Below are 25,795 nucleotides of genomic sequence, written 5' to 3' on the forward strand. Positions count from 1 at the left end.
ACCCAATATGAATAAAAAATAACCGGCTGGAGGCTCCGTGAAAAAAATTATATTTCTATTGGCTCATGCAAAATGGTGGATTTCCAAGATGAACTGTGACACAAAATGGCTCCATTAGCAGAACAGATCCATCAAATAGACCACACATCTGTTGAAACAGAGCAGGATCATGTGCGGACTGTTTCAAACTACAGTTAACGGGTATCGTGACTTCAGGTTGAATAAGCAGGGAGGACAGCGTTTCCTTCTCTACCGGACACCTGGGGACGTCTTTGTGTCTTCTGTGCGCTGGACACGGGACGGCTCTGTATTCAATTAAACCGTGGTCCATGATGATGCGCCTGTGTCCTGAATTGTGTATGTGTGCACATGCAGCATTTCTTAAGGGCCGTTCACACCGAGAATGATAACTATAACATTAACTATAAACAGATAGTTTAAATAATTGTTTTAACTAGATGATGACGACAGTGGCAAACGATATCTGTGGGATCAGCGCGATTTGATGAACGATAAAAACACTGACAGCCAATCAGAATCCATCAGAATATACCCAATCGCAACTTGTAAAAGGTTTATATAATGTAATATTAGACTGCAAATTACACATAAAAAGCGTCATTTTACCTGAGACACACCACCAAACAGTGTTTGGCACCGATGGGGTCTCTGAAGTTCGTTTACGTCCTCTTCCAAGATTGCCAGGACAACTGATGTTGACTTGTAGGAAAGTGTGAATAAAAGTTGTATTTAAGAGACGACAACTCTTGTAACAGAGTGTTGGATTCTCCTCTCTTCTTTAAAGAAGGAAGGAGCGCACAGTGTTTGGCTCCTGTCGTTACAGATATCGTTCTCGGTGTGGACGGCCCTTTAAACTGAAATAACTCTGAGCCTCCAACTTCTTTGTGGCTCAGTCTGTATTTCAGTCTGATCGGTTCCATTCAGAGATGGCTTGAAATCAAGTCTTCAAATTAAACTACACATAGCCTGTATCGAAATCAAGTGCTCTGTACACCAAATCCAGAACAATAATCGATGTATTTTGAAATTTCATTTAAAGCCTTTGAGCTGGACTTTTACACCATTTCCTTTGCAGGTCAGTATGAAATAATGTTGAAACTATTCTTTATCTGTTTGCAATAACAAATAATAATGGTCTGTCTGTGTCTCTCACACCAAAGGGCAAAAGCCTTTTGTAGCATTTACATGTACAGAAGCAGTGTAATGATTTAGGAAAAAAACAACCATATCATGAACATAAGTTGGTACAGTGAAAACCACAATGCCTCTGGGTGTAACATAATATTTATTTTATCCTATTTTTTAATTTGAGAGTTTGTTCTTAATCATAACGAGATTATGATTTATTGGTGCTGCAATTATTTTTGTAGACTTTACTGTATGTGGACATGATTATGACATTATGATACTGAACAGACAACTGGGTGACACTATTTTACAGTCTGCTTTTTCACTGGGATTTACTTAAGAGGTGCATGATTATTGAAAAAAATGGATATTTTGCAACTATTTCTTTTATTCAGTGGAGCAGTGTCAGTCAATCGTCACCCAGAGCTGCAACAATTGGTTGATTCATTTATTAGCTGACTGACAGAAAATTACTAGCCAAATATTTTGATAATCAATTAATTGTTTCAGTCATTTTTAAAAGGCAAAATTGTCAATTATTTGCTGGTTCCAGCTTCTTAAATGTGAGAATTTGCTGCTTTTCTTTGTCATTTATGATATCAAATGAAGAGTATTTGGGTTTTGGAGCATTTTTCACAATTCTTTGACATTTTTGATGAAGCGATTAATCAATGATTTGTGAAAATAATCAGTATGCAACTGGACTTATATCCAGTTCTTACAGAGATGTAGCAGCAGGCTGTGTATATAATACAAGAAATCTACCACTGTGAGATTTTCACAATGTACAAGTCAGATCAATTGGTTTATTTCACCTGCTGCTGCACCACAACAACAACAAAGTGTGTGTCTCCCTGGAATCGTCAGATAAATCCCAGTCCAACTCTTCAAAACAACATCAGTGAATAACAGTTGAAAAACTGGACTGTAAAACAAAGCGTGCTTCAGTGTGTGGAGACACACATGGCCCCACTGGGCCAGTGTTGTACAGACTGTAGATACCATGACGTCTGACTTTAAATAAAGACATGTTTTAGAATGAACCGACCGTCGACTCAATGAGTGTCTGCACTTCGCTGTGTTTCTACATTATTGTACAGCCGTTCGTGTAGACTGCATTCATTTTTGTCCTCATGAATTTCCTCTCCCTCCCCTCTCCTCTTAAAAACAGACCTGTTTTACAGTCAAGTGTTGTGCCAGGATGAGGCTCGAGTCTCTGAAACTCTGTCTGCACTGTTATTGATCAGATCGGATTTGTGAGTCCGGACATCACCAACCTATCTGCAGGGGTGTCTGTGGTAATGATGTTAAGTATGTGTAAGTAACCACATACGCTGGTAACACGGTGTTCCAACACAGAAGCTTTAGATTCATCATTGCGCCTTTAAAATCGCGGTGCAGAACTCCTCTGTAGCACCAGGACTCTCTGCGAGTAGCCGCATGGATTCTGCTCAGCCGCTCTGCTGCACTTCTGCCGTCATGTGTCATGTTGCGATTGTCGCAAAAGACACTTTAAAATCCGTTTTCAGTGTCCTGTAGAAAAAAACCTCTAAATGAGGCTTGGATCTGATTCACAAAAAACTAATTTAATTGATCCTTTTCTTTTAGTTGTCTAGACTTTCTAAAATCAATCTAGACGCAATCTGAATATTCAAAAAAACAGATTTGGGCTGGCAGTCTGAACAAGGCCAGTCCTACATACAGGACATTATGATGATGTCTGTTCATCTCTCCTGATGCTTATTTCCTGAAGATGCATGTCTTCTCAGTCAGGCCATCATCAGATTGATATCATTTTGTCTGATTTCAATATGACGTGTTGTTTGAAAACCTTCGGTGTTGATTTGGGGTTTGAGAGCTGATGATTTTGAAGATCTTAGCACATGTTCAAAGTTAATTTCAAACCATTCAATAATCCCCCTCGTGCCCTGTGTAGAAGCCTCTGCCTTCATTATGTGTTTTCACTCATTTCCTTCAATTTGTCTCCCATCTGTACGTTTCCATCAGGATGTGAAACAGTGTTGGCCCAGAGCAGATTTTACTCCTGCCTTCACCACAGAGCAATTACCTCTTATGTCTTTGAGCACCACCTCGGGCGTCTTATTTCCCTTCACTTATTTATTTCTACACTAATGAGAGCTTACCGCCACTAATTAATGCACTTAATGACTTGCTCTGGGTGTTCTGTGGGGCAACGCCTACCTCCTTTTCTTGCCTGCTATTGCAAATGCTTTCCTATTTTACTCCCCCCCCCTCCCCTTCTTTCCACAGCCAGACACATTATACGAGTGTGAGTCTGTGCGGTGTGCTGTACTGTACCAGGGGGTCTGCAGCAGGTCACTGCAGGGCTCCGATAGACTGCAGCATGCCCTTCAGTTTACCACTCTCTTCCAGGGCCGCCACGTCGCTGCCGCCTCCGACACACTCCTCACCGATGAACACCCGTGGCACCTACGATCAGATCGATACAAGACAAACAGGGATGCAACTGGTTCATATGCAGTCGTTGTGTAGGGATGGGTGATACGACAATAAATACCACGAGACACTACTCTTTTGTCTGTCGTACCAAGGTAACTATCCCTTTAACATCTCTGAGCAATGTGCACATCGATGAGCAGAAAAGGTTTAACCAGAAACTGATACTCCGGTTGGATTAGTTAATGGGAAACTATTTTTAAATCTGTGTTCATGCATTTATGCACATTTCCCTATTCCAGAGAAGAATTGCTGATTTTCCCTTTCAATTCCTCTGGATTGGGTTGCAGTTCATTTTCGGTTGGACTCCCGATTGGACAAAAACAAGCACTGTCAAGTCAGAACTGGGGATCAACCTGATGATCACCAGTATCAGTGCTTTGTAGCGTGCGATTGCCAATAAAATACAATTATACAAACTGTTCTGGCTCTGATGCAGCCTCCTCTCTCTGTGGTCTCACTCAATGCCCCGCGCACATCACCACCTGATTAGTTAACCGTCACAAGTAACTAGTAACCGCAGCCATCAAGTAAATGCAGTGGAGTATAAGTATGAAGTAGCAGAACATGAACGTACTCAAGTAAAGTGCCTCAAAATTGTACTTTCAAGTACAAGTCTACCTGTAGTAGTCTACTTAGTTACATCCTCTCAATGGTTATTCTACAATTTGGCACTAAGATTTTTCATTTTTTATGCAAATGCACATCACTTCCAAATATTATCTCATCATTCTCCTTGATTACTAACAATCTGTATCAACACAACATCTCATAATTATGCAACATTAATACTTTAACTTCTAGAGTAGATCCTTTAAAGTATCAGAGTACTTCCTACACCACTACATATGCTTTGACAGGATTGTTATCTACATTAATAATATTACTAAAACATACAACTTTAAACTATTATTTCACAAAAGGACATTTGTTTCATGAGTCATAAATGTGATGCTGTATCATGGGTGGGAGGTATCATGTTGCTGCGTGCGCACTTCCTCTTGTATTGACTCCCTCTTTGATGTCACAATTTCCTCCTCTTTGCACTGATTTCATGGAAAACTTTAGTCAGAATAACTGAATCCCAGCCAGCAAATTAACACGTCCCGGGTATTTATTATTTATTATAAGTTATTAATGCTCAAACGTTCAATATTAAAAGCTAAACCTCTGTTTATATTCACGGTGTCAGTGCTCTTTACCTTCCCTCCTCCTCTGGTAACGCTACACATGACTCCATTAGTGACACATCTGCCTTGAAGCTGCTCATACTCCCTTGTTCCTACTGAGACAAAGAGGCGTTGTGTTTACCGTGCGGGCTCCGGTCAGCTCCAGGAAATAGTCCTGCATGGTGTCCATGTCGCTGCGTCCACTGATGTCAATGTACTCCAAATGTCCAGGCTTGAATTTGTATTTGGACAAAACGTCTTTGGCCTTGATGCAGAAGGAGCACGTGGGCTTCATGAAAAGCACCACTTTGTCTCCTTTGATTTTGGTCTGCACAAACTCCTGCGCCATTTTGAAGTGTTCAGAAGATCAGGGAGGGAAAGAGTGAGATCAATGGAGGAGAAGACAGAAAGATGATCGCTCGCCCTGCGCTTTGTCAATTATGGTAATCATGACGTGGCAGCGGCCCCGCCCCCTTCTTAAAGAGACACTGCACGCTGGTGAGCGTAAGCGCGTGCACAAGCTAAGGACTTTTCAGGTTTGCTAATGCTAATAAGTTTTTATTAAACGTACTAACACTTACAGTGAAGTTTTAGCTGGTTATGACGGAGGTTTAGGGTTATTGAGGATAACAGTAGCGTGTTGAATGTTGATACATTCAGCTGTCGTTACAGAACTGTTATTATGGAGCAGCCCTGTTAGCTCTAGGCTACACAGGCTAACCTAGGTGTAAGAATGGCATTAAAACAAAGTTACACTGACGTCATATGACAGTTATTAATCTTACATAGATGTAACCTCATTACAAAACTGTTTTTTAAAAAGAAAATAGTAGTTAAATGATGATGTGTTTGTTTTTCAGTACCTTCCGAAACAAAATGCATATGCTAGCTAGTCGGATCAAGGTCTTTAGGCGGTGGGGCTCATACCACTTTAGTCCAGAATTTAAAAAAAACAAAAAACAACAGTTTCTTGTGTCAGCTTTAAATTAAAATGTGAGAATACCACTACAACCAGATAAAGGGGCATGGCTGGATTAACCTGTTGAGGAGGTCCAGGGGCAGAGGGGACATCTACTGGCACCCACACCCCTACCCAACATGTTGTGCACAAGACAAGATGTTCTCCAAAGGCCCCTGGAACAGATTATCACAAGTGTTTAAAGGTGCTTTTGGGAGCCTCTCATGTCCCAGGGCCCTGGAAAACTGTCCTGGCGTTCCCCTTGTTGGCGGCCCGACCCCCCACCTACCTCCCCATGTAGGCTAAATCATGTATGTACCCTGAATCATCCAAGTCCCCGACAGTGAACACAGAAGATTCATTATTTGCCTATGCTGGAATGATACCACCTGACCCCTAGTACTTGTATTCAAATGGAGATTGTTTTAATTTGATTTATGATTTGAAGTATGAGAGCACTGAAATAATCTAGGTTAAAAGAGTGACACAAGATAATGCAGGCCTTGCTTTAGTTAATACTGCACAACTTTTAATATATGACCAAAAGTAACTGACATCCAGTGGTGCTCACTTGGTTTGACTGGTAATCCGGCCTAGATTTAGGGGCGACTTCTTTAAATGTAATGCTTAAATTGGTGTTGATACCAGTTTAGGTAATCAAGCAGTGAAATATTATCTTACTGTGCTTTTGGACTCTCTTTTGTTCCTAAGTTTTCCACCAGTTTTGTAGGTTTATTCAGTCCTGGTTCACCAGGGAAATAAAATCTGTAACTCTGTAATGTGCTGTAATTCCAACATTTAAGTTACCTCTCACTGCTGTGGAGGGCAATGAAGGAAGTTGTTAAATTCACCCATACAGGTAATAGTGAGAGCAGCATGATTTCAACCAAGGTCACATTTCTGAAGTCAGAAACACTGAACACAGTCACATATACCTGTACTCACACATACCAGTCTCACCAGTTTAACCTTTTCCTTATCTGGTTCAGGGAAGTCTTTGGATCCAGGCATAACAAACCGGTCCAGCAAACCTGAAGCCACAGAGTCAGGTGTAATATAATAATAAACTATTTTTGAATTATCTGACTGTATTTGCCTCATTGCAGTCCTGAAATGTTTATTATAACTCATTGTTATATGAATCTTTTGTCAAACTATATCCAAGATGTGTCAGTGTGGCTCTTTTAAACCAGACTGTTTGCATTTTGGGTAACAGTCTCCAATCAAACTTCAGGTACAAAGCAACATTTAGAACAAATCTTTCAATAATTTAGCTCCATTAACCCATAAATAAAATGTAAGTGTACCATACAGTAGTTTTTTTTTTAGTACCCAAAAACTTCAGACTACTGATGCAGATGTAGGCCAACACCTTCAGATCTGGCTTTACTTGTGAGAGCTTTGATAACATCTGCTATTCAGTCAAAAACAGAAATAACACACCATAAAAAATATACAACAAAGGCATTTCCAGGTAAAACTAAGTTGATTTTTATTGAAATGTCTTACATTTTCACATGGGCAGGATCTGATTTCACACTTGATTTTCAGTGGTTTCTTATATCAAAACACTGCCAGGGCATATTTTACTTAGTTACGTCCTCATTAAGACTCTTAATCAAACCGCTTCCCTCCTTCCTCCCACAACAATGAGTCACATAATGCTTATTCATGTTGATCAGACCAAACTGACATAAATCTGTTTTTGATAAAATAAAAAAAAAAGAAGACATTTCTTGGAAGGCTGAGAAGGACACCAGTGACGGATAGCACTTAGAAGGCTGCACGTGAAGCCCTGGTCTGTAACTTAAATTTGTTTAAGTGGCTCTTTGTGCCGCTCCATACTTTAGGAAATGACTTCTGCAAGGGAAAATAAACCAAAAAACTGACCCTGTAGCCCACAGCTGTAGTAACTGTAGATCTTGTGCAGATGTGTATCTGCTGATGTGACACATCCACGATACAAGTGCTGATTTTCTGTCCGAAATAACTTGAGACAACAAGTAAGTTGAGCAGAGTTTGTTATTATGCTGAATTGATTGTGACAGCCGCACAAAACAGCCAGTCTGCTGCAGAGACTAACTGTTCGACAGAATGCCACAATCAAAATAAATGTGAGATGGAACCGGCCAATATTTAATATATCTCCACTTGTCTCGGAAAAATAAAATGGAGCCCCATTTTTTCCGACACGGACATGTCAACACCAGCTGAATATACGCTCAGTGTCCACTTCATTAGGTACGTCTGTACAATCTAATACAAGCCCATACAACTGTACTGCCATAAAGTCTATTTTTATGTTGCCTTTTTAGTTAAGTTTTTTTTTTTTTACATTATTGCAGAGGGGTTAATTACATGTAGCATTGATGTTATAGTTAGTGGTGGCGTCTCACTTCATTACAGACTTCATCACACTGAGGTGTTTCTTGTGTCGTAAATGGGGAAGCCAAAAATTAGAAGCACACCTCAATATTATGAGTCCAGTAAAACACAACCTTCAAAAAAATAATAAAATAAAATAAAAAGGTGCAGTATGTAAGAATTGGTCACTTGTTGAATTCTTAACTCTCAACCAATAGGGGGCAGCATGTCACCAAAGTAACCAATAACTGCTGCTGCCTGTAGCTGCTCAATAAGCTGTGCAGCTAGTGATCCAGTTTGGGAGCTCAGAGCACCAGGAAAGTGTTGGCGTTTACACTGTTAGCACAAATTTGGACCAACATTCTTAAGTATTGCACCTTTACATATGAGCTTGGTACTGAACATATTATCTTATTTACACGTCACCAAAAACTTCATAAAGATATTGTGACAGGTGTACCTAATAAAGTGGCCACTGAGTGTATATGTCTGAGAAGGGGCCGACCTCTCCAAAAGTTGAGAGTCAACACCTTCCACTTGTTTCTCAGGGTACAGTGACTCAGTTCTTCTTCAGTGTTTTACTGTTTCTTCATGGAATGAGACATAGTTTCTTCCAGTATTAATGTCTCCTGCAACTGAGCTCCAATCAGGAATTGTACTCCATGGATGCAGTACCAGAAAAATATTTAATTTTTGGCAAACATTCTAACACAGGCTTGTAAACAACTTTTCCCTTGTTGAAATAAAGACTTTTCATTGAAGCCGTTCATCCATCCACCAAACTAAATTGGTATAAATGTTGAAAAAAAAAAAAATGCTACTCTGGAATCTTTCACTGCTCTGCAGAACTCAAACTGAGAATCAAATAATATTTGACATAGTAATACAGATTCGTCCTCTGGTGGATGACAAACTTTGGCTTCTCTCTAAATCAGAAACACAGACCGTTTGCCGCAGGGTAAAGATGAAGAGGTGGGCGCAGTCCTTTCCAGGGTCTAGACGTGAACCATTCTGGAAAAATAAGGATCTTCTATATCTCCTCAATATAGATCAGGTACTGTTACTCCAGCCAGGTTGATCCTGAGTGCTCTGGCTGGTCAAACACTATAGCAGCTTTTTTTGTTTCTTTTTCATATTTCTCACTTTTTTCTCCACATTTCTATGATTTTCTTTCACCTGTCACTCCACATAATGCACAACCATACGAACACACACCCTCATACGATTTGTAACACTCCTTCCAGACTTGACATCCCTTCCTTTCTCCATGCACACACGCACGCACACACACACACACACGTACACAACCTGTTTCCAGGCAGTTATAGTTCCTTTGTGTAGCCTGTGGACCCTAAGGGTCGGCCCGACTCGGCGTTTCCGAGTGTAAACACCTTAAGGCACCCATAATGCACCGTGAACACTAAACACTGTTGGTGCGGGGGAATACTGCCCCCATTGACAGGGGATCATACACCTTTAGTTACCCCACCCTTACCACCCCATGTCGCCATTACAACTAAATTTACAATCCATGCACACGTACAGTTGTTGCCTCTCAATCAGCTTAAGTGATTTCTCCGGCCTGTCTCATTTCCTCCCTCCTCAGCCTCAAATTCAGCAATGACAGCGATGTGCTGAAGCAACGTTATCCAGTACAGCTTTTATGAAAAGAGAGGAAATGAGGCAGGAGAGACATCTTTGCCAAGTGAGATTACATAATGGATCTTGCGTGCAAAATGGCTTCACAAAGTCAGAACACATAAGGCCCGCGGTAATTTTTTTTGCATTGTTTTCAACAAAAGATAAACAATATATCATCTGCGGACTCTTCCTTTGCACTAAGAGTCCCAAAATAAATAGATCTCCCTCTTTTTTTTTTTTTTAACTTAAATACATTGTTAATATTTTCTGTGATGCTCAAAAATACTTTTTTTTGTTCTTTTTTTTTGCCTGAAGATAAAGTCCTTCAAAGGTTAGAAGAGTTGAAGTTTTTCCCCCAAACCCATTCACACATGCAGGCAGCCCCTTCCACTTGTCCAGTGGCATGAAATTCCACAGGAGCTCATTGAGAAAAAATAAAATAAAAGAGAAAGCAAAAGATAGGGGAGGTAAAGTCAAAGTGGGATTTTCAAGATTGCAGGCAACAATGAAGCCAGTGGAATCAAAGATCGGAAAAGAAGGAAGGAATGAAGAAGGATGATGGAAAAGGAAATGGGAAGGGAAAAAGGTGGGAGGGGTGGCTGTTGTGGAGGCAGTAACTGAAGGGGTGTTAAATAACAGCCAGTTGGACACCCCCTCCTGGTTCGTCACTCCGTTCTCAATACTGATCAGTGAAGACGTGTACTGTGCTCTCAGCACCAGGACTGGGCTCTGCGCTGGTCAAAATCAGCTATTAGCCGCTTGATGTGGGCCAACTTGTTGTGCAGGTACTCGCAGCGTTGTTTCTCCTCATGGTAGTTTGGGCTGCGCTGTAAAACAAAACAAAACACAACACACACAATTAATATCAGACTCAAGCTATCACCCCAACAGCAACTCCTGCTGTGGTTGAGAAACAACGATCCGATGTTTGTGGCCTATAAAAAACTTCTGTCAGATATACTGTAAGTCTATGTCACCACTTACTTGTTTCATCTTCTTGTACTCTTTCAAGACTTCTTCTTGCACCTTCTGTGAAATTAAAAATAAAAATAAAAACTTTAATGCAAATGAACAATTTAAAAATATTACGAATTAAACAAAAACACATCATGCGGTCAATAACATTGTGACAGGAAGACGTGTGAGCGAGGCTGGGTGATAATGTTGCGAATGCTATATTTAGTTTTCCATTGAAGTGGGGGTGAGGAGATCATGACTTAGTTGTCATTTTTGAGTGAACTTAATTTTTAAGAACACTAACAAAAGCACATCACTCCCTATTTCTTGTGTAGCTGGACAAGGTTGCACAATTCAGAAGAGTCTTTAACATTGTATTATCTGCTATAAACAAAGGAATCTGCAACCTAATGGGAACACGACTATAGGGACTCAATGATGCTGCAAAGGTGCTTAACCAGCTGCTCTGTGACTCTGTGCCATCTTAGATGACAATCAGGATTACACAGTGTTGTGCCTTTAGATAAGAACTGGCATGTGAACATGGTAACATCAACGTGAGTACAGTGTACACAGTGACCTGGTGTTCTTTGGTGCCAGCTGCCAGCTTCCGGCACTGGGCATCCAGCTGAGTAAAGCGGCGAGTGATATTCTCCACACGGGCGTGTAGCAGGCGGTACTCATCATACTCTGCATTGAAGTCATCCTTGTAGCCTTGTCGCTGGTCCGTGGACACCAATGGTATGTACTTCCTGTAAACACAGGAGTAAATGTATTGTTTAAGAAAAGATGGTTTTGTTATGTGCAAGACCAGAACCAGCACTCCTCCATGAGCAAAACCCTTCCATCTTTGCTAGTAATGACACTTTACTAAAAGGTCATGATATTTAGAAAAAGGTGGGAACCCTTTTGAACAGTTGTTGAACTTCTCCATTTCTGATGTGTGATGAATAAAATGCTGTGCACTTGTTGCCAATGATGTGTGTAGTGCAAAACAGTTCTAGTACGGCGATGAAAGAAGAACACCAGACTGCACAAATTTAACATCTGTGTTTATTGCTACATTTTCTGTGTCCCAATTCTTAAGTTTGTGTCTGAGCTCAACTCCCTGTTTAATGAGTCAAATGGTTAAAAATTTAAATGAGACGCATGGAAAATAAAGGGGGTCACGCTGTGGGAGAATGGAAATTTTGGGGTATATCAAATTTACTCACACTACATAGTCAGGCATCTCAATTGTGGAGGAGAATTCGGTGGATTGGACTGGCTTCTCTTTATCTGAAGAGTCTGCGGAGAAAGAGGAATATATAAGAATATAAATACAGCACAGACAATCCATAATACACAGTATCAATGCTTCTGCAAGCCAGTGGCCAGTAAATGATTTAAATAAGAGCTCCTGGATTATCAGCAGTTATTAAACCAAGTACTAGCATATTCTTGAGAAAGACTTCAACACAGATGGTGAAACAGAGTCTCTACAATGCTAACACAACACTGTCAACTTCAAGGAAAACCAGAACTAAAGACAGCAGAGCAAAGAGGAGCTTGGATCAATGCCTCAGCATGTTCAGACAACATCCAGTGCATGTGCATAATCAAAGATCAAACTATGATTGGGCGGCTGTAAGAGACGACGCAGAGATAAACACTGAAACATGGTGAACAACAATACAAAGTCTGAAAGATAAAACTGGCTGGAGGCTGGAAACTTGGACAACGGAGGCATGCGAGTCACAAGACATTAAAAGGCTGCGTGAAATAGAAAGTGTGCTTGTTTGTCTGGTCTCTCTCTTTTTTTTTTACACATTGAAGTTGCCAATGAAGCAGGGTTCTTTAAGTTTGACTCAGGTTTAAATGTAATGTTGATTTGCCATTGTTTTCAATGACACTTTATTACTTAACTACTTTATAACTAAAAGTCTTCATTTATTTTCTTAATAAATTTTATTCTCAAATACATGTTTGACTTAGCAAATATGGCTCCATTAGCTCTGTCTAAATAGTACTTCAAAATGACGACATGCATGCACATCATGTCGTCAAATAATAAGCTGTATTACTACTAGTAATACTCTGAAGAGACAGGAATTTAGTAAAACGGGGCAATTCCTCATCAGCCTTTAACATCCAAGTTTTCTTGCAATTTGACATCTTAGAGGCAAAACTGTGACAAGACTTTTCTCAGAAACGTTAAGCTGCTTTACTTGATTTATGTCCACTAGGGGGCAGGAGAACTACAAATCAAACTGACAGCCTGGTGTCACATGTTCGCAAACAATTATGTATTTATTTATATGTAGCAGACAGAGCAATATTATTGTCCCACAGGGCTTTTTCATAGTGGACTACTGAACGCGTCTTCGTAGGAAAAGAACGAGCACTACCCATAACACTGATAAATACTGTGTTCTAATAAACATTGCACAATACCAGGACCTCCCTACCAGGCCTATTGGAGTTGTTTTTTTGTCAATTAATTTATTTTAATTTGCACTGAGCATCTACTTATTTCCACACCATCTCCTACGAAAATGCCTAGATTTAGCAGCTGCATGTTTGACCCTTGTCAACTTCATCTGTCTGCTATTTGATGGGCAAGTAGCATGCAGTATGTTTATCAAAGCTTGTATGGCAACAACAGTTTACTCTTATTGAAAAGTGGGGGCTCTTAAATCAACAACAACAATAAACTACATGAAGCTAAACTGCTCCCCATAACTGCTGCCAACTCTCTATGAGTTTGACACAATGAACAATCTCTTCTCCATTATATTAATAGTTCATTTAATTCAGTGCTGATATGAAATAATTTAAGTTAATAGATATTTAAAGATGCCCCATCAACTGAATTACAACATAGTGCTGCCTGAGAGCGTCTGATAGTAGCTTGAAGTGAACCATGAAAACACTGGTATGGTCATTTTAGTCTTGAAACGTGGTTGATGATGATGCTGATAATAAATTTGACAGAAACAAACCTTTAGCTTTGTGAGGAGTCTTATCGATAACTTCTCTGCTCTCTTCCTCAGCATTGCGTCTCTTTTTGACTCTACGAGTCTCTTCAGCCTGCTCTGCTACATTGGGAGGACTTCTGCTGCCACTTTCCGTCTGTTTCCCTTTCTCCCTCTCTCGATCCTTCTCTCGATCCCTCTCCCGATCCCTCTCCCGATCCCTCTCCTTCTCCCGATCCCTCTCCTTCTCTCGATCCCTCTCCCGATCCCTCTCCTTCTCCCGATCCCTCTCCTTCTCCCGATCCCTCTCCTTCTCTCGATCCTTCTCCTTCTCTCGATCCTTCTCCTTCTCTCGATCCTTCTCTTTGTGCTTCTTGGATTTCTTTTTAAACTTCTTGTTGGTACTGCTGGACAAAGGAGGGCTGGTGATGACAGTGGAGGTAACTGTGAGTGAGGTGACAGGAGGAGGAAGAGGAGGAGGGCTGGGAGAGGCGGCTGGTCTGGGGATAGGGACGGGGACAGGATGCCGATAACGGTCCTGCAGGTTCCTATCAGAGGGGAAGGGGCTGGGTGACGGGTCTCTGCAGGAGGAACTCTGGTCCATGGGCAGGTCCTGGGTGCCACAGCCCTCCGGGGTGCTGGGTGAGTTGGAATTAGAGGCCGGGCTGGGCTGCTGGTGAGAGGGTGCAGGGGGGTGGGACGAGATGGGGAGATGGGTGGGGGGGCCTGAGGCTACGTTGGAGGGTAGGGACGAGCGTTTAGAGCTGGGGCTGCCCTCGTCCTCACGGCGGTCAGAGGAGGAGGAGGATGAAGATGCGGCTGGCCCTCGGCTGCTGAGGTGGGAGATGCGGGCTTTCTTAGGTGCCAAAGGATCAATGAAATCAAAGTCTGGCTGGCGCTTCTGGAGGAAAACACAGAATTTAGCTGAAAAACCACATGCGTCATTGTTTGGTGGTTGTGTGTGTTAGTGTGCATCTGTTCAGTTACCTGGGGGGATGTGGGTGCACTGTCTTTGGGAGAACTGCTTGATGTGAGGGTCTCAGTAGGAAGACCTAATTTGCTGTTAAAGAAAGTAAAGAGTGTGTCAGCAGGGAGTGGTGCAACAGAAAATAAAGAGCAGGTCCTGCTGAAGAAATTGTACTTCTATAAAAGCAATGGTTGTAGCATTTCCTTATTTTAAACCCTCAGCTCATGTAATACCCAGGAAGTTATTATTTTCACGCTCTCTTCATTTTCCAGCAAACAAACAGCAGCTGGACACGTGCCAACAGAAAGAGAGTGCAAGCAAGAAAACATGCATGTTAACGATGCAAGAATCTGCTTTACAAATGTTTAATGTGAAAGGAAATGTAGTCAATTGTTTGTCAGGCCTCTGGGATACACACAAAATGGTGAATGAATTAAATGTAAACATGACTGTTAATTGTTTACAACAAAACTCCACAAAGTATCTTTAACTGGAAAAGAAATTCAATAAAAGGATCACAAAATCTGGAATTTGCTTTTTTAAGATCAATGCAAAATAATGCAAATCTCATCTACCCACAAGCCATTTTGTCCTACCCCTATATTTATATTAGAACAAGTAAATAACGTGAATACCTAACTATATGAAGCAATCCAACATCAGCATAAATCTACAGCCACAAGGCTTAGCTGATAAGAAAACAACAAGACACAACTGCGTCCTTGTTGTTTTTGTGCTGTAAAATAAAACATACTTGTGTACTACATGAGCTACTGATAGACTTTAAAATGCTGCACTATTCCATTACCATTAAGTAGGTCACCCTCCGCAGAATTGAAAAGTTGCTAGTTTTGTCCATCATAGAGCACAACAGCTTTAGTTACAATGTGTTCAAATGACGGCAAATTTTGTACACAGATCACTCTGAGCAGAGAAAAATTAAAGAAACACTGGGCTCAACTGTAAGTAAAAAAAGATCTGTCCGAGAACAGTCACTGCACTGTGTGAAGGACAAAGGAGCCAACTGTGATAACAGTTGTAAACCCCCTCAGGTGGTAGGCTACCACTTTAAAATAGTGCTTACATTTTGGTGTAATTACAAATAAAATCAAGAGTGTCAGTAAAAAGGCTAATAGGATGTTTCAGTACCGAGCCAGGATCCGGTCAACCTGGGACTTCTCATCCTCAGAGTAACCAGGCCAGTCTCGCTGGACATCACGATATATAAAGTCCTTCAATGAGTATGTGTTGTCTTTGGGGTTCAGGTTGGCCACCTGTTTCACACACACAGAAACACACAGACAGTTTAAAAGTTATCTATGACAGCATGAAACGTATACAATATGTACAGAAACTTCACATTTCCTGTGCTGGCCAAACATCTGTGCATGCAAATAGCGTTTAACGATTATGTGGTTTGTTTCTAGTCATGATGAATGAAGCCTTTGTTCTGGGAACTGGATTTCCTCAGGCAGATTTGTGTGCCTAGACCTCATGTTTAAGAAAGGTGAGTTGCTCTTTGAAATGGGACACTTGAAGAAAACCTGTCTTAGTGTGAAATACCTGAAGATCAAAAAAAGTTATTACTGCTGGATCTTTCTGTATATTGGTGGGTGTCTCAGTGTTAATCACTAGGTCAAGTCCATTTTAAAAATAAACACTTTGTAGTACCTGTTGCAGGGTGGACCCCAGTGAGTTCCGGTCCTTCTGGTTGATACCGTCCCGCTGCAAACGGCCAAGCATTTCCAGCTTCTTGTAGGACTTCAGCGCCAGAAGGTGGATGATGCGGTCCCGGAATGGCCGCTGCGACACAGGGTTATTTGAGAGGCACTTACGAATAGTGTTGGCTGGGTTGATGGGTGTGGAGCGCTTGCGCTCTGGGACCACCTCTGGGTTCGACAGTGCTGGCTTACGGATATGGACTTGCTTTCCTAAAGACAGAAGGTAAACACAGTGTTAAAGCCTCTTCTTTCTTTTCAGGGACCTTCATCATCGGAAATTTTTGTGTTGTCAAATACTTTCACAACAACACACCTGCTAATCAACTTTAGCTCACTTACTGAAGAAAGTCTCATATCTACAATCACCACCACCCATACGTTGACAATAAAAAAACAGGAGCTCAAGGACATGTGGAGTTTGATCCCACCCATCAACTCTGTGGCACAAACCTCAAAGCAGAGAAAGTCTTATTTTTAGATGGCCACAAACGAGGCATGCTTAAAAAGAAGCTAATAAGCCAGGACTGTTTCACTAAAAACCAGATCAAAGTGAGAGTGTTAGTGAAACATGGTAGGAATATTTGTCAGATCGAGCAAGTTGAAATAGTCAAGTCAAAACCAATTTCTAATGAAGCTTTGGAAGTGGATATAAAAAAGGTACACAAAGTGAAATTCTAAGCAGTTCCTATCATGTAAATTTGAATCCACAGTATGTAAATTCATGTAGGGGTACCTCAATCAACACAATGAAAACATAAGATGTGGTTTGATGATGTCATGTCTATCTGATGTGATTAAACAGATATTATCATCACAGACAAGTTAAGGTTTCAAGGTTTTATTTATGTTTTAATGAGGCAAGGAGGTCCAGTAGTGCTAAAGCTAATGCAAAATACCATCGGATAAGTCAGAAGAGAAGAGACCAGCACTAAACTACGCTGTCTGCTGGACTACAATTCTCTGTATCAGCTGAGACTAGTTTGGAAAGCTGATTTGGAGTCGAGGTGATTAGAACCTCTTGACTGTGTTTCTGAGCCACATGCACAGTCATGGTGCTTGCACATTTCCCTATACCAGTGCATGTGCATTATGAAATTCTCAAGCTCTTTAAGAGATTAAGGTTAAAGAGAGGAAGAGAAAGCAAAAACTCCTCCCCTCCTTCCTTGTCAAAGAGCAAGAGATTCAGAGAAACGGGAGGAGGTGTAAGCTTATGCTTGCAGGTGAGAAGCTTATGTAATAAGAAATAATCAGTCGTACATTGAGAACTTATACAGAACAAGCATATAGTAGCTAGGGACATCAAATGCCACTGAATTCCAAATGACAAGGGTTGTACAGCTCTCATAAAAAGATACAGGCTACAGACAGAGATAAAAATAGAAGTTACAGATGGTTACCTGAAATTAGCAACCTGTGAAAACAAGAAGCTAAAGGCCCCTTTTGCATTAGTAAATAGGGTGCTCACTCCAAACCAGCTGCTACAAGCCCCAGTCCCACCCCCTTTCTCGGCTGCTCCTCTCGTTTCCCAGTTTCTATCTGGGCCAGTACATGCAAATGTATCCCCAAGGCCCAGAAAAACAGGCCTGAGGAGGTTTTCACTCGTATAGAAAATTTGTGGACTGAACTAGACGTTTCATTCTGGTTTCACCGACGAAATCTTTGACAAGGGATTAGATCGCACAGACTGCTTGCACAGACTGCTGCTAAAAAAAGACTACATTTGCTTTCTATTGAGGATAAAAAGTTACTCTTCCCAAACTAAAACACATGGCCGTCTGAGCCCAAAGTGCTTGAGAGGATGGAAGTATGCATTTTTTTTAAGTGATCAGATGGCTTATCTACAGGGAGTATTTCTCATAAATGAAGAGAAAAGAGAATGATTTTTGAAATTATTTTAACAAGCTTCTGAGTGTTTTTTAAATATATATTTATCAATCATAATAATTATGTTGACAACATAAGATAACCTAGTTAGGACATCTTTAAACAAGGATAGATGGAGACACCTGTCACCTGTCTCCAAATCTACCAAGCTTTCTTTCTGCTTTAGTACATATCCAAATAAAGTTACATTTCAGTTTCGTGTCTCTTACTTGCCTTATTTCACTCATACATTCAATCATGAGAAAATTGAAGACGTCAAGGTGTTGGCTGCATAACTGTTGTTTAACATCAACTTTAACTGTAATTTAAACGTAAACATTGAAAGATTTTTCAATGCCCACCCGCAGTACTGATACTAGAGATAAACAGTGCATGCTTGCATCTGAATAAACAAGATTTATGTTTTACAAACCAGCAACATTCACACGACAAACTCTGCAGTGACGGTTCCTGACCAACTCAAACATACTACAAGTGCAGGAATTTTTGTGGGACAGGATATAACCCCCGGGAAGTCCAATTATATATATATTTTTTAATCAGTTAATCATTCCGAGCAACTGTAATTAGGTTTAGGAGGTTGTCTATCAAGTGGAGCGCTTTAACAGAGATTAGATGAGGTTTTATCTTGGTATCAGAATCACTTCCTTGTTTAACTCGGCAAAAAATGTTATAATACACGTACTGACAGTACCTCCATTTTTTAGAGGTGCCCTACAAATAAATAAACCATTTTTTATTAACAGTAACCTATTAGCTTAAATCATACAATATCCTTAGTAGTGTTAAAGACAGACCATCAGAATATTTTGCATTCAGGGTTGCTTTGTGGTTTGATAGCCAAACCACTTCCATATGATAAGAGTGATGCTGCTCTTCCTCTGAAGTTTCCTTCCTTTACTGACATGCTCATTTTCATCTTAGTCATGATAATATTAGTGGAACTAAAAAAAACATGGTAACACTATCATTCAATGTGAGCGGCTGTTATATGTGGGCAGTTGGTGTCAAGTTTATCTGTTTGTTGAGCCTGTGTTTGTCTTGTAATTGTCTTGAGTTTGTACATCAAGTTTATACCAAGACCAAAAAAGATGCTTAAAATAAGTGAGGCAGGCAAAGAGAGGGGGGGACCCATTTAGCATGACACATTACATCATCATGTGTTCCTGCACATCCTTTGTCCTACCTGTCCAGAGTTGGATAAGACATAAGAGTAAGGCTGGAGAGTGACACGCCAAATCAGATAATCAAGATTACTTTTCTTGCTCGGCTGGTTTGTCTCAATACTGGCACTGGGTGGCGCAGTGGACAGGTATACATGCATTTATGCTCATCATTTGGAAGAGAAACATTAAAGGAAGTCATAATTGTTTGCTCGTAATGGACAGTGTTGGGGGTAACGCGTTACAAAAGCAACGCATTGCAGTAATATATTTCTTTTTAATGGTAACGGAGTAATATAACGCGTCCCTAATGATTTCCAATAGTGCATTACTACAGTTATGTCACGTAAAGCATTACATTCCGCGTAGCCATCTGAACTGAAGTGTTTATTGTTGTTTCTTCCATTCACACTGCGCATTACCGCGACCTTCCACCACTGGGAAAAAAATCCCTCTGAATAAAATGAGCCGTATTTCATAGCCTAATGATGAAACCTAATCCTCTAAGCGCACTTTTATTTACATTCTTGAATCACTTATGCCCATGCATTCCTTTGTTCTGTGGACTAAAATAAAAAGATTTAAAAAGGATATTTTTTCCCCGTTATTTCATTATAGGCTACATTATAGAACGTATAGGTCTATTGCGTTTCATATGACTAAGCCTACAATTAAAAATATTTATTCCCATCTCATAATATATCAGACTTTGATCCTTTGTCTGCCTGCTCATCCCTGTGTCCAAGGCCATTTGTTTATTGAAAAAGATCTAGGCTATTTAATTGTTCTATATAGGTTGTTTGGGCACTTTGAGGAAAGCAACTAAAAAGTAGCGCAATAAGTACTTTATTACTCTATGCAGACAGTAATATTGTAATCTAATATATTACGTTAAAATGAAGGTAACTAGTAATTTTGAAAGTAACTTGCCGAACACTGGTAACAGATGCTGAACACAGGCAGCATTTAGTGCCTGTACTGTGACATTTTCTGTATCACTTTGGCAGGCTGTGTGTCAATAAAACAGAAATAGCTTCACCTGCTACCTTTGGCCCTTATCAGTCAGACTGCTAACCTGGAAAAGACTGCGATGGCAAAATGGCTTAGTTAGTCGCAATAATGGCTTTGAATGGAGTTAGGCTGTCAGCTTTCACCCATTCAGTCTCTCAAAAGGGGCCGAATTTGAAAAGAGAGGAGAGGCGATGATAGGACGTAAAGCAATGCTGGTGTCCAGGGATCTAACCTGACATCTGACTGCGGCAGGTGGAGAAGTTAGAGTGTAGTGAGGGGCCTTACCTCTGTACTGGCCCCCAGGCTTGATGACTTTGGTCCCGCGTTCACGTGTGTCCTCCACGGCCTGGGTCATACGGTCCCGGGTCACCTGGTAGGAGTCATTAGTAGCGCACACTGTGACCTTGTCCTGTACTGTTGCCAACAATGCCAGGTGTGAGGCCCCTGAGCTGGAGACAAAGAGAGAGTATGAGAAAGAAATGTGAGGCAGAGAGGGATTACCTTCTAGCAATGTGTGGTAAGACAGCAGTAGATGATTCAGCTGACCAGTGATTACCTCGACACATACTGATGGATGCACTCAAAGCTTCCCTGAGGGTTGTCCTTGCCCACATTAGACAGGTAGAAATCAAAATTTTGGAAGGTGTCAGAGGTGGAGTCCGTCTTGGGAATTTTAATACGCTGTAAAAGATGTACACAAAAATGAAGCATAACAAAACTTTTTACCCATTCACTTAGAAGTGTCCGAGTTAATTAATCAATTGATAATCAAATACAAGTGGTTAATTTACCATAAGAAAACTGTCACATGCTATACCAAGCCTGTGTTAAAGCACCTTCAAATCTTCCCTATTTTTTTCCCCCTCTTACAGTTCAGTGCCTGCACACTGTAATGAGACAGCGTCTACATCTGAGCTACGGGCTTTGAAAGGAAGGTCTCTGAGGTCTAAGCAGCTAAGGGGAGGCTGTATGTGAGTCATGTGCATCATGGACTACAAGCAGTGCAAAACAATGTTTATAGATTTCAGATGTTGGCGTTTGCCCCACTGAACAGTCCAACAGACAGTCTGCATCAAGGACACAGCTTATATTACCAATTCTAAATAGTTACCTCATCAAAACTATCTTTAAAACTCAACAACATCAAACAAATCTTCTGGGTTATGTCTTATTGCCTATTTTATACTGTAATTTGCAATGCATTCTTATTACATGATTAGTGTATAATCTCATCACTAATTTAATAATCAACTGTTAAATTTTTGATAGAGCTATAATGGTCCAATGCTGGTGACATAGATGAGTTAAAGCTGATTAAATTGACCAAGTCAGTGCTTTTATTGGTGATACACAATGGCTACAACTCAGCATTACAAGCAAAAACTGTAAATAAACAAAATACTAGCATAATAAATAACATCTTCATTAATGGATGCAAAATTACACTTGATGCTGACACCTGGAAACAGAACAAGGGTTTTATTTATTACGATTGGGAGTTTACAGCATGGGGAAGAAACACTACTTACCCCTTGGAGTCCCTTGAATTGTATCGTTGGCCGCAAAGAAGGTACATTCTGAAAGAGAGGAGAATGACCAGTTTAACACTTTGGAAATGTAAATGATTATTGGGAGAGAAACAACAGTTGCATATGTAAAATAGAAGAGCTACACTCTTTTCTAGAACCTGCAGAACATGTTACACTATCTGACAGACACTTCAGGAGTCGAGCATTTGGTTGTAGAAACAGCAGAGCCTTGGGGTCCTGTCACACCAAGGATGTACAATACCTAGCACAAACAACGAGTGGAGAAAATGTTGCACTGACATGGGGTCAAGACTACATACACGACTTCTGTGTCTGTGACAAAAAATAACTAGGTCACAAAATAGAAAACCTGAAGAGCCTGCATTTCAATCTCTCATTTTCAAACTGTGAACCCATTAACAACTATCAAGTGTTATGCAAAGAATTTGAATTGAAAATATGTCTGATGCAGGACTGCAACTGAGGATATTTTCAGCATTGCCTAATGTGCAAATATTTTCGATCAATTAATCAATAAACTAGTCAAAACAAAAAAAATAAAAAAAACTTTCTAAAGCCCAATTGATTTCCATTTGCTTGTTTTAAGATATTCAGTTTACAATAACATTAAAAGAAAAAGCAGCAAATCCTAACATTTGAGCTTGGTTAATTTGGCATTTTGCTTAAAAACAACAACAATTGCATTCTGTTCCGTTCATAATATTGCACTAGTGGACTGATTCTGCTGAAATCATGGTCGACAGTCAGCCACAAATACTTGATGACCGTCCACTGGCTGCCAACATTCAGCTCTGCGTCTCTTAAGCTCTTCAAAGGAACCATGTGAGTCAACTTTACCTACATCTTCTTTTAAGTGGTTAAGAGGTGGGTGGTAGGTAAAAATATTTACTTTTATGTGAACACAAGCAGTGGAACTTGGACAATAGTCAAACACAGCGGGTATTTTCAAGAGGATATTTTTGACATGTCTTTGTTTTGCGTAGGTTTACAGGTTTGTGTTGATGGCTACTTGAAACAGAGTTGACAGCCACAAATATGCAGTGGCTGCACAAATATGCAGCGGCTCTGGTGCAGTGCAGGTTAGGAGGCGGTCTACAGCTTGAGGTTGTAGCTTGAGGTGCACTGGCGCTGGTAATATTAATACCAAAGCTCCACTGATAATAAAAATAACCATACAAAAATTCAGTTTAGGGTTAGTATTGGAGAAAATTAAACAATGATCCCAGACTCTCCTATTCATTTCGGTATTAATAGAATAGGAACACAGAGGACTTGCTGCTTCTTCACATAGCCAACAGAAGCACCAGTTGGCTAAATCATAGACTTGTGAAATGTTTTGTTATGAGTGAAATGTGCATTTTATCAACAATAGCTTCTCTGCATTCCTGTGGACAATAAGAGACACTTGCTAACTCATATATATGACAAGAGGCACATCATTAAGGAAGGAGTATACTTTTTTCAGACTGAAAAACCCATGTCATGGCTGTTAAAGCTAAGCTACCCCAAGCCACTGACTGACTCCCTCCCCCACTATCCATACACTCACTCAGTCACTCACACACCAACCAGTCCTCTCACACACACAGTTCTGATCACATTTCACATCACCACAGAAAGACAAAGATAGCCAGCTTCCATAGTTCGATGACTGGTTGAGCTACAACACACATTACTGAGAGGGAGAGAGACAAAAAGCAGGCAGTTTTGGCTGCTCAGTCAGCAAGAGATGGCAGGCTGCCGTTCAATGCAGCGTACAGACCAACATTACCACATCCAATAAGGTTGTAGCATGGGCTGTCACAAAAGAATTCATTCAACTTAGTGATGACTCGGTCTGCCAGCTGTCAGAGATGGACTAAATAATCAATTTAAATTGTGGTACATTTCAAACACTCTACACGAGATCTCTTTATTGTACAGGGCTGAACGTGAGCAAAACTTTACATACAGGGGCGCGAGTTGAGTGCGCTATACATACTGACACACACACCATGTGCCATAAAAAGCTGTCACAGAGACCTCTGAACAGTACAGCCCCATGCTAAGCTGCAGTGCATCAGCTCTGAGCAGAGCCCAAGCCCAGGCAGCGTGTTATGTAACGGGGTTGTTGTTGGCAGGGTTTCCGTCAGGTAACTTGGCTTCGGGCCTCCGCAACTCAAGACTGCATTGGTCCGTCCAGATTAGTTCACCTGTGTAGCACCTCAACAAGATTACACCATTTGCAGAGTTCAAGAGTTATATTTAATCTGCACAGTTATGTAGTGCCCTATTAGCGAACCTGGTTTTAAAAGCTCCTCAATGACTGGTGGTGTCAAGCTCAGGGGTGACATACAGTACATTCAATGAAGTAGTTTGTTGAGAGCCGAAAGAAATACATGAATATATTGTATTTTGAACAAAATTACACATATAGTAAGATAAATAATCCTATCTCTTAAAAAAAGACGTTTTGATGCAATCTGATAGCATATGCTGTATATTTGCAAGTGCTGGCCTTCTCATGCAGCTTGACGTGGGGGTAATGCATTCAAATTTCGGCAATTTGACTAACATTTGGCTAACATTTTTTATTTGGCCCAAATTAAATATTTGTCTCACGTAAACCTTTGAGGCGACTGCTCATACATACATCCTGTAGCTCCAGTGTGGCAGCTCCTTTAACTGCAACACTTCATGATTAAGTTAAATGGCTATAAAGGGCTGAGCCTTGCTATGAGATTCACATCCCTGCTAGGCTGTGCTGTTGCCCTTTCCTACTAGCTAAAACTTCTAACCATATGGTAAGCTGCCTAGTCACCGACGGGCTTCCAACGCCACCAACTTAACTTGTTATCAAGTTACATTTAGCTTCAGTTTATCCGTGTATTTCCACCCTGCCCCTGACGTAAAATACAACGGCGTCGAAAGAAAAGTTAATGTTAGTGAACTAAGCTTGTATGTTAAACTCTCAGCTTATGAAACTTGTCTCATGACGAGCGTATGAGTCGATTTAAAATGACAACTTTCCTAATTTGGTCAAAGCAACATTAGTTTGGCAGGAGAAAAAACGGAATCGGTTGGCCAGCACAGCACAGGGGGTTCTGACTAACGCAGCTAGAAGCTAATGTGGCTAATCAGAGTGTCTAACTTTACCAACAGGTTTACTGCGTTAAATAACATTTGTCAGTTCGTAAAACCTGGCCAGAACATAAAGCCAAGGCCTCATTTACCTTATTCAGGTGGTTAATTTAACGACACAAGGCTAATATAATCAAAAAAAGAAGCAGAAAGTTGCTCTGTCAAAAGCTTAGCTAACTTTGTAGCTTTAGCTGTGCGTGGCAGTTGAGCTTCCCAGCTGAGACGAGCTGTGTCAGCCCGACGGTCCTAGCTCATATTTTAGCGAAATAAACGCCCGTTTTACTCACCATACACTTTTGGTGGCTCTCTATGGCTCTCAGTGCTGTCTCGGTCAATTTGACGTGTAATACGGTGATTCTGTCGGCGCTCTGTTGGCCACAATTTAATCCGTACCTCCCATCCTCGGAGAGCGCCGCCATCTTTACCAGCCCTCCACCATCGTCCCTTTGAGGCTGGAGCATTTAGCAGCCCAGGCTCCCTGTGCTCGCTCTGGCCCGGGGAGGGACTACAGCTGCTGCCTACAGGGCTGACAGTGTTGGATTGGTCTTGACTTGCTAGCTTGTTAGTTTGTCACTTTCTAGCCACGGTGAAGTTAACATACAGCATACATTATTGTCAGTTAGAAAGATATTAATGTGCATGACAAGTGTGCCGTTTAGTTTACTTCTATAAGTGCGTTTTACTGTCCATTTGCAGAACCAGGGCTATT

The 25,795-nt window shown here is 40.8% G+C and overlaps 2 protein-coding genes across 3 annotated transcripts in view; both read right to left on the minus strand.

Moving 5' to 3' along the window:
- Positions 1-5,235, minus strand: part of glrx (glutaredoxin (thioltransferase)) — a 6,037-nt gene extending 802 nt beyond the window's left edge. The window contains exons 1-2 of the mRNA XM_084346710.1: positions 4,939-5,235; positions 3,469-3,600 (exon numbers count right to left, since the gene is read on the minus strand). Of these exons, the coding sequence (XP_084202836.1) occupies positions 3,487-3,600; positions 4,939-5,145 (321 nt within the window). The 5' untranslated portion in view covers positions 5,146-5,235 and the 3' untranslated portion in view covers positions 3,469-3,486. The remainder of the gene's footprint in view (positions 1-3,468; positions 3,601-4,938) is intronic.
- Positions 5,236-7,221: 1,986 nt separating this feature from the next.
- On the minus strand, positions 7,222-25,582 carry ell2 (elongation factor for RNA polymerase II 2). Of its 2 annotated transcripts, none has more exons than XM_084349962.1 (12): positions 25,374-25,582; positions 21,946-21,993; positions 20,973-21,097; positions 20,702-20,865; positions 16,309-16,568; positions 15,787-15,911; positions 14,658-14,730; positions 13,698-14,568; positions 11,931-12,003; positions 11,297-11,468; positions 10,744-10,788; positions 7,222-10,586 (listed from the first exon to the last, which is right to left on the minus strand). In XM_084349962.1, the coding sequence occupies exons 1-12, from the start codon at positions 25,545-25,547 to the stop codon at positions 10,470-10,472; spliced, it is 2,247 nt and encodes a 748-aa protein (XP_084206088.1). In that variant the 5' UTR covers positions 25,548-25,582; the 3' UTR covers positions 7,222-10,469. The 2 variants fall into 2 exon arrangements, with proteins under 2 accessions (XP_084206088.1, XP_084206087.1); XM_084349961.1 differs by having other exon boundaries at positions 13,698-14,571.
- Positions 25,583-25,795: the final 213 nt, after the last annotated feature.

Source organism: Pagrus pagrus (assembly GCF_965226575.1).
Source record: "Pagrus pagrus genome assembly, chromosome: 3".
In the NCBI taxonomy this organism is placed as follows: domain Eukaryota; kingdom Metazoa; phylum Chordata; class Actinopteri; order Spariformes; family Sparidae; genus Pagrus; species Pagrus pagrus.